The 10638-nt window shown below is 37.5% G+C and overlaps 1 protein-coding gene across 2 annotated transcripts; it reads right to left on the bottom strand.

The window, feature by feature from the left end:
* Positions 1–2472: 2472 nt before the first annotated feature.
* Positions 2473–8733, bottom strand: LOC129256102 (uncharacterized). 2 transcript variants are annotated; one of them, XR_010293188.1, is made up of 4 exons: positions 8602–8733; positions 6191–6497; positions 5300–6013; positions 3468–5243 (listed from the first exon to the last, which is right to left on the bottom strand). XR_010293188.1 is itself a non-coding variant. In XM_054894387.2 (3 exons), exons 1-3 carry the CDS (start codon positions 8623–8625, stop codon positions 5718–5720), a joined length of 627 nt encoding a protein of 208 aa, XP_054750362.2. In that variant the 5' UTR covers positions 8626–8733; the 3' UTR covers positions 2473–5717. The 2 variants fall into 2 exon arrangements, 1 of the variants encoding a protein (XP_054750362.2); XM_054894387.2 differs by having other exon boundaries at positions 2473–6013.
* Positions 8734–10638: the final 1905 nt, after the last annotated feature.

The raw sequence follows: 10638 nt of genomic DNA, 5'->3' as shown, positions 1-10638 counted from the left end.
CAAAACATCTCTTTTTGCTCATTCTAATCATATGACAAACGATTCATCAATGATATAATGTTGTGAAACCTCTGTACTTGTCCTCTCATAAAGAGAACACCTCACCTTGTGATAGACTCTATAAAAGTGAGAATATAAGTGAAATAAGTACTAAAGTAATGAGGGAGTTGTACGTGTGTGACATCACAGATCTTGGTCGCATTGCCAATGGGAGGATCTACATGGCATTAGTGATCTCAATTTTCAAATGCTCATAACTTTCTTATTATTCATTCAATCTTCCTCAAACTTTCAACAATATGTTTCTTTGATTTTTCTCTTTTATATGGATTCAGCTGGTTTCAAGGGTTTCGTTCTCCTTTAAAACTTATAAGTGAAAACAACAACAAAGACACTAATTCCACCAGTTTTAATTAACTGGGTCTGGAAAAAGACTAAGCTCGATTCTCATTTTTATTCCACTGGAATATCATTATCATATCTTAGTTTGGACATAATTTTTGAAATAACCGGGTCTGGAAAAAAGACTTTGGACTTATATTATAATTTTTGAAACAACCGGGTCTGGAAAAAAAGACTCTGAACTTATATTATAATTTTTTAAACAACCAGGTCTGGAAAAAAGACTTTGAACTTATATTATAATTTTTTAAACAGCCGGGTCTGGAAAAAAAGACTTTGGACTTATATTATATTTTTTAAACAACTTGCATGGTCTGGAAAAAAGACTTTGAACTTATATTATAATTTTTTAAACAACTTGGTCTGGAAAAAAAGACTTTGGATTATATTATACTTTCTTTATTAACCGGGTCTGGAAAAAAAGACTGCACTTTTGAGCAATATTAACGTATTACTATAGGATTTCAGTTTAGAACGGATTCGCCAAAAATCCCTTCAAATTTATTACATTTGTGGGTAAAGTCATTATTACATTTGTGGGCGATCAAAATTATTACATTTGTGGGTAAAGTGTTATTACATTTGTGGGCGTTATTACACTTGTGGGTAAAGTGTTATTACATTTGTGGGCGTTATTACATTTGTGGGCGATTATTACATTTGTGGGTGTAACACCCCCCCCCCCCTTACAAAAATCATCCGGACTGACGCCGGCTCGGTCTGAGTCTATACCTCTAGATGTGACTTGAAGCTGGCGCCCGGGGGGGCACTCGACCAAAAAAGTGGTAGGGGTGTGCCGCGGGCGAGGCAAAAAACGGGGGCCTTGGAGCGGGCTTATTGTAAAAAGGAGGGTCCTCGGAACGGGCTTCGGAACTACAAATGTTTGTGAAAACGGTGGTCCTCGGAACGGATCTCCGTATCTCTGTGAGTGCGTATGCATCCCTATGGAACGGGCAATCGTGCATGACGCAGCTAGCGCGGCCTCCGCCGGGTGCGCTCGGGCTTAGGCGATGGTCGAAAAGCGCTCTACGGCCGCTTTTCACCAAAATTGTAGCAGATCAATGCGACCGGAACGGCGTAACGAAAAATATGCGAAGCTTTGGAGCGGATTTCTTTCTTCTTTTTTCTCGATAAGAAGGAAATGCTATGCCTTGGAGCGGCTTTCTTTGTTCTTTTTCTCAATAAGACAAAAATGCTATGCCTTGGAACGGAAATTTGAGTGTAAAAATGGGGGTCCCCTCCGCGGCACATACCCACTATGCATTATATACTGAGTGCATCCCCCCCCCCCCCCGGGAGCTGGCGTCACACCGTCTTATTCTGCAATCGTTATGTGAACAAAGTGTATTACCCCAAGTGGACTCAGGCCGACTTGAACTACAAATAGCTAACAAAGTTTAATCTAATGAACCGTGCAAGAACAATAAAGAAATATTTAATTGAATAGACAGGTAGATTTTTGATATATTTCTTTTAATAAACGATGACAGTGATATTGGCCTACTTCTCAATATGATTGAAATTTCTCGACATTGCGGTAGAATTCTGCTTTCCTTGTTAGTATATTGCACACCCAAAGAGGCCCAGTACTAGATAAGATGAATATTTTATCTAAACGCTAAAAACTCCTTACATACATACATACCACCCCCCCCCCCACACACACACACACATCCCCACATACCTTTCACATGATAAACGTCTTAAATAAATGATCAATACAACGGACGACAATGTGGCAAACAAAAAAAGAAATATTCGGTCAGATATACAAAAGTTCATTTGACATACAGTGGCGTAGCTAGGATTTTTTTCCCGGGGGGGCACTGGGGGGTCCTTGCTTTTTCAGGGGGGGCACCGACCATTTTTCCGGTGTGTGTGTGTATGTGTCACAAGGGCGGATCCGACTTTCACCAATAGGGGACGGGCCCCGAAATTATCTTCACCTATATAAGTCACTTCTTAGTTTTATTCTTATAAAACAACATAAACATGAAATAATCTCATAAGCCTGATAAAAAGTGCGAGCGCGAAGCGCGAGCGATTTTTTTTTTACTTTCATGTATTTTTAATTTAATTTTCTGGGCAATGTTATGTGTGATCCTGAACAAGATTCGTATGTAACTAGATGGCTACTGCGAACGCCAAGCGCGAACAGAAATTGTTATCAACTGTATAGCATTATCGAAAAGGGACCTGTTAAGGACTGCTTACAGTTACCCACGAAGACGGTATATATTTCGATAATGCGAGTGCGAAGCGCGAGCAAATTTTTTTTTACATTCCGACCTAAAAAATGGTCATTCTAAGCACTTTTTTATTAGTAAAGGGATAGGTATGTAACTAAACAATTGATGCGAGCGCGAAGCGCGAGAGGAAGAAAATTGAGATTTTAGACCTAAAAGCGGGACATTCTATTCATATTTTGTAAATCATAAATAGGATATAGTCAATTGGGTATCATTAATAATGCGATCGTGAAGCGTGAGCAGACAATTATTGATATTCTGATGTGAAACTGGATAATTCAAGTACATGTACATTTTAAATAAAGAACATGCAGGCTATCGCGCGTGTTGTAGATGTAGACCTAGAATCTGGGCATTCTGAATACATTTGTTTAATGGAACATTATGGAATACACGTAGACAATATGAACTTCGCAAATCAAACAATGTGACCACGCAGCGTGAGCTTAAAATGCTGATATATGTAGACCATATAACGGACATTTTACAGAGCACTTAAATTTGTAAATGAAAAAAAAATAATGAAAGCTCGATGTCGAGCTAAAATAGGTTTTGCATATTGACTTTAAAACTTTCTCCATATCAGTCTATTGAGCAAGATATGAATCTCATCGAACAGGCAATTCTGGCGCGAAGCGCCAGCAAAAATTTTATATAGTAACATAAAAAGATTTGTTTTTTTAATTACATTATTTCATTTACTCGTCTTCCTCCTCTTATTTTCTTCTTCTTTTTTTCTTCTGTCTTTCTTCTTCTTTTCCTTTTTCTTTTCCTTTTTTTCTTTTCTTCTCCCTTTTTTCTTTCCTTTTTTTTTTTGCTCTGCCAATTTTTTCTGGGGGGGCACCTGGGGGGGCACACCAAATCTCAGGGGGGGCACGTGCCCCCCCAGGCCCCCCCGTAGCTACGCCACTGTTGACATACCAATACAGGAGTGGGTCCAGATTTCACCAACGGGAGGGGGGGGGACACGGACTTTTTTTTTCATTTAATTCTGGCGAGATAAACGCATCTGTTAATGATTGCAAGAAATGATATTGATGAATATCAAACATTTCAGCTCGTGATACGCGGGGCGGGGAGACGGGAGCGGATTTTTGTTTTCATCCACATTTTTCCCGATAAAGGCGCTGAAAACTCTTTTTAATATTTTATAAGTGTAGTTCTTACCAAGGACTGAACTTTCAAATTAAATCTTTGGGTTTATCCTTTCATAAAGCCAAACAAATACATTTAGACCTGAAAATTTAACATTCTAGACACGCGGTTCTAGTCTAATTTTTTTTCTGTAGGCCTAGTCATGAATAGGATAGATATCTAACTAAATGAGAGTGCGAAGTGCGAGCTGAATTCTTTTTTAAATAATCATTCTAACCTGAAAACTGAACATTAAAACACGTTTTGAATAAACATGATGAAACAAAAATTACGATTGTGAGGTGTGGTTTTTTTTTCTCGACTAGGACCTAAAAAACGGGACATCCTGAGCGCTTTTAATAATCGTGAACATGGTGCTTATCTAACTGAACAATAATGCGATTGTGAAGCGTGAGCTGAAAATATCTATTATACTGACCTGAAAAGTGGAAATTTCAAGGTCTGTTTGTGTGAATTTATGAAGAGGACACGTATTTCATTGATCAAATAATGTGAGCGCGTATCACGAGCTGAAAATGTTTGATATTCATCATTTCATTTCTTGCAATCATTAACAGGTGCGAATATCTCGCCAGAACAAAATAATGAAAACTCGAATCGCGAGTAATATTTAAGCCCCATGTTATCCTCTTGATCAGAGAATTATCTTACTCAACAGGCAAAGGTGCTTGAAGCGCGAGCGAAAATTTCAGTTTTATATCATGACGTAAAAATGTTTCTATTTCTCCCCCCTCCTCTTGTTTTATTCTCTTTTACTTGCTTCTTTTAAGTTCCCGTCCTTGTTACCTTCCCCTTCCATTTTATTTTTATTTTTTCCTGTTTCTTTCCTTTTGCGCCTGCATTAGCGGTCGCCCCTCTCCCTAGATCCACTTATTTAAGATATTATATTGTCTAAAATAAGACCATCAGACCATTATTTTTTTTATGAATTTCCTATTTGGCCCCGTAAAGCCAGGGTTACACCAAATCCGAATTCTCCCGAGTACATTCGGACCAATTCTGCTCGAATATGGCCTGATTCGGATGGTTTCTGTGGACTTGTAACTTATTCGTCTCCGACTCGGAGAGTTCCCCGAATAGAGACGAATGGGTCCCGAATAGGTCCCGATTCAGCGCAGAATCGCCAAAAATAGACCCGAATCAATGTCGGCCATCTCGAATAAAACCGAATGCCACCCGAACAGCGGCAAGAATCGAGCCAAAGGTGGCCCGATTTTTCTAGCCAATGACGACCTGAATGTAGACCCGAATCGGAACGAATATGGCCGAATGCGCCGAGCTCGGACCGTTATGCCCCGAATAGGTCCGAATTTGCCCAGAATACTCCGAATGCCCCCCCCCCCCTAATCCAACCGAATGTCGTCCGATTACATCCCAAATGTGGCCTGAATGAAATTTTTTGTAGTCACGTTCGGGAGTAGTTTGGATGGCATTCGGCTGGCTTTTAACATTTCAAAGCTAGCCGAATCCCTCCCGAATTTTCTGGCATTCGCGGATGGAGAACAGAATACTCCCGAAATCACCCGAATATATTGTATTCGGATGGATTTGCAACTGATTCGGTTCCGGTGTAACTAGGCCTTTAAGGAATTGAATCACGCGAATTCATTAGGAGTGTTCTCCGGAAATTACTGCGTGAAGTAATTTTCTAACTTTTGACAAATTAAACTAGGTCATTGGACCTCGTATATGTTCTAACATTCCATGTTTGTTTATATCATGTATATAGAATGATTTCGAATAATCATGAACTGTTTTTGTTAATATTGTAACATTTTGCAATGTACTTTTACTTGTATGATTTGAACTGAATGATTTTGATAAATTTCATTACAAAACAAAAAAATAAAGTAAGATAGAATACATGATAATATTGAAATAAGAAGACATCAAGCAGGTCAAGAGGAATATCTAGCCATAACGACAAGAGCAAAAACAACACCTACAGAATCGGAAAAGGCAGATTCGGAACGATTCCAACATCGGGGGATTAGCAGCTTTATGAAAGAACCATTTGAGTTTATTGATTTGATCTCTTTGAAGTTCTATTGGATGATGGCTGAACTGACCTCCAATCAACACCAATGAAGAATGATTAAATGTTGTTTCCTGGGCGTGACGAAATGATTCCATCCTAGATTCAATACGATCAGGTGTGAGTTCATATGTAGGGAAGTCATGTGCTATCACTCCTATTTTGCTTTTACCTGTTGGGATCATAATTTAAAAAAAAAGATTCATGACTTTGTAATATGTTTTTTTTTTTTTAAAAGATCATCATCAATTTTTCAATAATATTGTTGGCTAATTGATTTTTAGCTCGAAATAACGTTTCTTTTTGTTCAATATAAAGCTAGGTCACGTAAGACGACATAATCACATACCCAAATGCATTCTGGCCTTTGGTAAGAAACCATCATATAGAGCATCGGTAACGTTGGTCAGTGAGAATCGCCTATTCTCAATAGAATGACAGAGAAGTAGAACATCTATCCCATTGAATTCAAATGTATCCATGTCTATGATGTTGTAAGGAAGAGTTTCGAACCTCACGTTTGCGACGACGTCCGACATATCATCCTTTATTTGAGAGATGAGGCCCTCAACGTTGTTGGAGACACTACAACTACAAACTACCACATTAACTCTCTTCCCTGGTGTTCCATCTCGACGTGCAAGAGGAGCGTTCTCCTGAGAGAGGCAGAGAGAGGGAGAGTTACTCTATAGAATATTGATATTTGTACTAAACTACTACTACTACTACTACTACTACTACTACTACTACTACTACTACTACTACTACTACTACTACTACTACTACTACTACTACTACTGCTACTACTACTACTATACTACTACTGTATACTACTACCACTACTATACTAATTGACCTACTACTATATGCCTATACAACTTGGTGTCTTTAATCTTTACAAGTCCATCCAACCAAAGTTGATTTAAATCACAGAGAAAATCCAACAAGCATTACGATGAAAATCCATAAACATCGGATGTAAAATAAGAAAGTTAAGACATTAAAAGTTTCGCTTGATTTTATTTCACAAAACAGGTATATGCACACCCTCGTCATGTAGTATGAGGGAACTGATGACAATCACACACTCATTATTTCTTTTGCATTATTATCTAAAATAATACAATATTCGAGCCTTCTCCTCACTTTCCTGTGAACAAAAAGTTTCATTCCTCTCTAAAAAATAATTATGCACTTGCCATTGTTTTGACATTTATGATTCATTCAAGTTAGTACTGATAGTATTGTGAAATCTGTAAAAATTGAAATATTGTATAATTCAAACAATAAAGACAAAAGAAATAGCGAATAAGGGACATCATCGACTCTCGTTTTGCATGTCACTAAGCTGTGCAAACAATAAGCGAAAGATTAAAACGTCATATTACTGCATCGTGATCACATTTTGATGATTTTTTTACGTGTTGCTTGTTCGATATTTCTCTATTTATTCCAATTGACACTTTTCTTGAGCGGACTTGTCCTTTAAAGGGATGGTCCAAGGTGAAGATATTTGATCTCAATAACTAGAGAAAATGCACGGAGCAAAATGCTAAAAATTTGATCAAAATCGGATAACATTAACAAAGTTATTGAATTTTAAAGATTTCTGGTGAAACAGTTCTAGGCATGTCTTTGCGAATATTCATTAGGCGGGCTAATGATGTCATATCCCCACTTGTTCTTTTGTATTTTATTATATGAAATTAGATTTAGATTTAGATTTTTTTCTACCAAGAACTAAAACAATTCGATTGACAACTGATTAAGTGCATTAGTTATTTATTGCTGCTACTTATTTCACCATAATGGAGATACATCATTTACAGATGTATGAAAAATGAAACAAGAGTGATTTCATGTAATAACGTAAGAAAAGCGAAAGTGGGGATGTGACATCATCAGCCCACCTAATGGATATTCATGACGATGTGCATATAATTGTTTTCACAAAATATTGATAAACTTTAAATTCAATAACTCCTTTATTTTTTTAAATCTTATTTTGATAAATTTTTCAGCATTTTGCCTGTGAACTTTATTCTATTTATTTAGACATAAATTATTGTCAGCCCAGACCATCCCTTTAAAAATAACAAGCATAACGCTTAAAATTTCATCGAAATCGGATATATATGTCGACATTCTAATGGGTTTTTTTTTTCATAATTTCACGAACAGTTCAAAAGCCTATCATGCCCAACACATCTGGTATATAAATTATTAAGGGAAGCAGTGACGTCATCCACTCGATGCCATATATTTCTTACTAAATGAACTTCTCTTAGACCGACAAAATCTAAAGCCTGGTTTGATTCCTCCCATTGGCAGTGACCTGCATTGTTGCAATAGGGGTGATTAATTTTGATTTATATAGTAAGGAATTTTAACAAAGTGCTCCTTAAATTGTGAAATTCTATCTTTCATGTATATTTTCATATCTAGATTAGGAAAGAATAATAAGTGAGTGTATGATGTTATTTACTCTTTCGTTTGAATATCCTTTTGTGAATACATGCTTTGTGAAAACTAGTTATAACCTCCTTTACGTTTTGCTTTAATGATTTCAGCATTAGCCTTACTCAAACTTGTTTGACCTTAAGAGATTCCGAGTACCCAAAGGCGTGTAATTATAATGTACATGTTTGTTGTTAGAATCAACAAACATACGTACTATGAAATAGCCTACATAATATAATAATATGGTGGAAACATGCAATACTCGTAGTTGTTTTCCCGGTTGTTTTCTACATTACTTACCTCTTTACTGTTCGTAGAGCCCATTCTACCTTCCAAGATTCATGTTGATCATAATCAGATTCAACCATGCACTAGTTATTACCACTACATATTTTACCAGCTCAATCTCTTATACTGACTCAGTTCAAAAGTAACATATCCGGGTTAACGCAATATTCGCTTTTACATGTACAATGCTTACAACAGGCGCGATAACGGGGAATCCCCGTGATCCCCCGCTACATCTGAGCCAACTTTAATATTCAAACACGCTGAGTTCATTCAAATTGTCAGTGTTTGGTCATTTTATCAGGGATGGACATTATGAAAACAAATTCAAATTTGGAAACCCGTAAAGTAATGGTTAGAGAAATTCATATTTGGCCTCTGTTACAGTGCCATGTCAGTGGCTGACAGGCACTGTAGAGGCCCGGGGGGGGGGGGGGGGGAGTGGGGTGGGGGCACTTCCACTGACGAGTGGATACCATGCGCGACCCCTTTACCTAATACATCATTGGGTTTAGTGTTCCTGTAACACTAATTGGGTTTAGTACGGCCCGACCTCTCACACCTCCTCGCGCAAATCGGACTCAAAACACGTAGTGTTGACTGTTCGGGGGCAAAGGTTCATACTTTATAAAATATCTTAATTTTGTTAATAAAAACGCAAATTTGACCCTAAACACGTAGCTTTCCTAGCGGAATAAATACCCTTGTTTCATTATTTTAGTGTATTTGACACCCTTATTACGTTACGTACGTAATGTGCCCTATCTTGAAAAAGACATCCTTTTTACGTGTTTTTGGGGGTCGCGCATGGTATCCACTCGTCAATGTAAGTGCCCCCCCCCCCCCGGGAACAGAGGCCAAATAATTAGTTTTAGGTACCAATTTGCCAGGACTGTTCTGTAAGGAAGTGAAAAAAAAAATCTGCATATGACAAAGAATGCGAATGGGTCTAGGGTAAGCCCCCCCCCCCCCCACAACATGGGGGAAATCTCTCCCCAAAGGTAGGGGGACCTGAGGTGGATCCAGGATTTTCCCCCGTAAAATTTGACAAGCAAAAAAAGTAATAATAATAATAATGAATAAATAAAATAAAAATAAAATAAAATAAAGGTTATCACCAAAAAATGTAATGTCATTTCGTCCAAAATAAATTTGACAAGCCAAAAAATGAAGAAATAATGATAATAAATAAATAAAGTAAAAAAAGGTTATCATCCAAAATGTAAAGTCATTTTGTAATTTTTTAATGATGTATTTTTACACCATAAAAGACCACAAATAGTAGGGTGACAATTTATATTGTGCCCCTCCCCCTTTTCAAATGGTAGGGGGACGCGTCCCCCTGGGATTTCCGCCCATGCCCCGTCCCACCGATCCATTCCTGAGTAACAGGTTCTCGAACTAGTTTGCCAGTGTCGACGCTCACAGTATAACACACTGCAAAATCACTGGTGTTAATTTGACACCAGCTCGGCATCTTTATCGGAAAACACCAGAGAAGTTTTAAAACAACACTAGTTAAGAATCAAACCCATAGGCGGATTCAGGGGGGGGGGGGCAAAGCCCCCCCCCCCCCTATTGGTGGAGCAAAAAAAAGGAAAGAAAGAAAAAAAAAGGGAAAAAAGGAGGAGAAAAAAAGAAGAGGAGGAAGAAGACGAGTTCATAAGATAAGATGAGGGGAAGAATTGGAAAATAAAAATAATCTTTCATGCCACTATTATAAAGTTTTCGCGCTCGCATTGCCTGTTAGGTGATTTACATATATCGTCCAATATGGAGCTTGGATATCAAGTATCATATGGAACAGTTTGCCCCCTGAAATAAAAGAAAGTCCTTCGCTAAATTCATTTAAAGTAAGATGTAAGTCTTACCTTCTAAATATGTATACTTCACCATGTTCTCAGTGAATAAGCTTGCTTGCTTTTGTGTGTATGTTTTTTAAACATATTTTTTTTGTAATATAGTTGTTATTTTTTTTCAAATTTTTCATTAGTTTGTTGATTTCGTTTATTTTGAAATGTGTGTTTCTTGCAATCTAATCAATTGATT

The sequence above is a fragment of the Lytechinus pictus genome, chromosome 3, assembly GCF_037042905.1.
Source record: "Lytechinus pictus isolate F3 Inbred chromosome 3, Lp3.0, whole genome shotgun sequence".
Classification (NCBI taxonomy): Eukaryota; Metazoa; Echinodermata; class Echinoidea; order Temnopleuroida; family Toxopneustidae; genus Lytechinus; species Lytechinus pictus.
This window is presented reverse-complemented; position numbering and strand designations above follow the sequence as displayed.

What these genes read in the sequence shown, in the direction of transcription:
- LOC129256102 (XM_054894387.2), bottom strand. Translation starts at nt 8,625, where the DNA reads ATGGGCTCTACGAACAGTAAAGAG. An exon ending in GCTCTACGAACAGTAAAGAG is followed by an intron (nt 6,498 to 8,601) that starts GTAAGTAATGTA and finishes TGCCTCTCTCAG; the next exon opens with GAGAACGCTCCTCTTGCACG. An exon ending in AAAGGCCAGAATGCATTTGG is followed by an intron (nt 6,014 to 6,190) that starts GTATGTGATTAT and finishes TGATCCCAACAG; the next exon opens with GTAAAAGCAAAATAGGAGTG.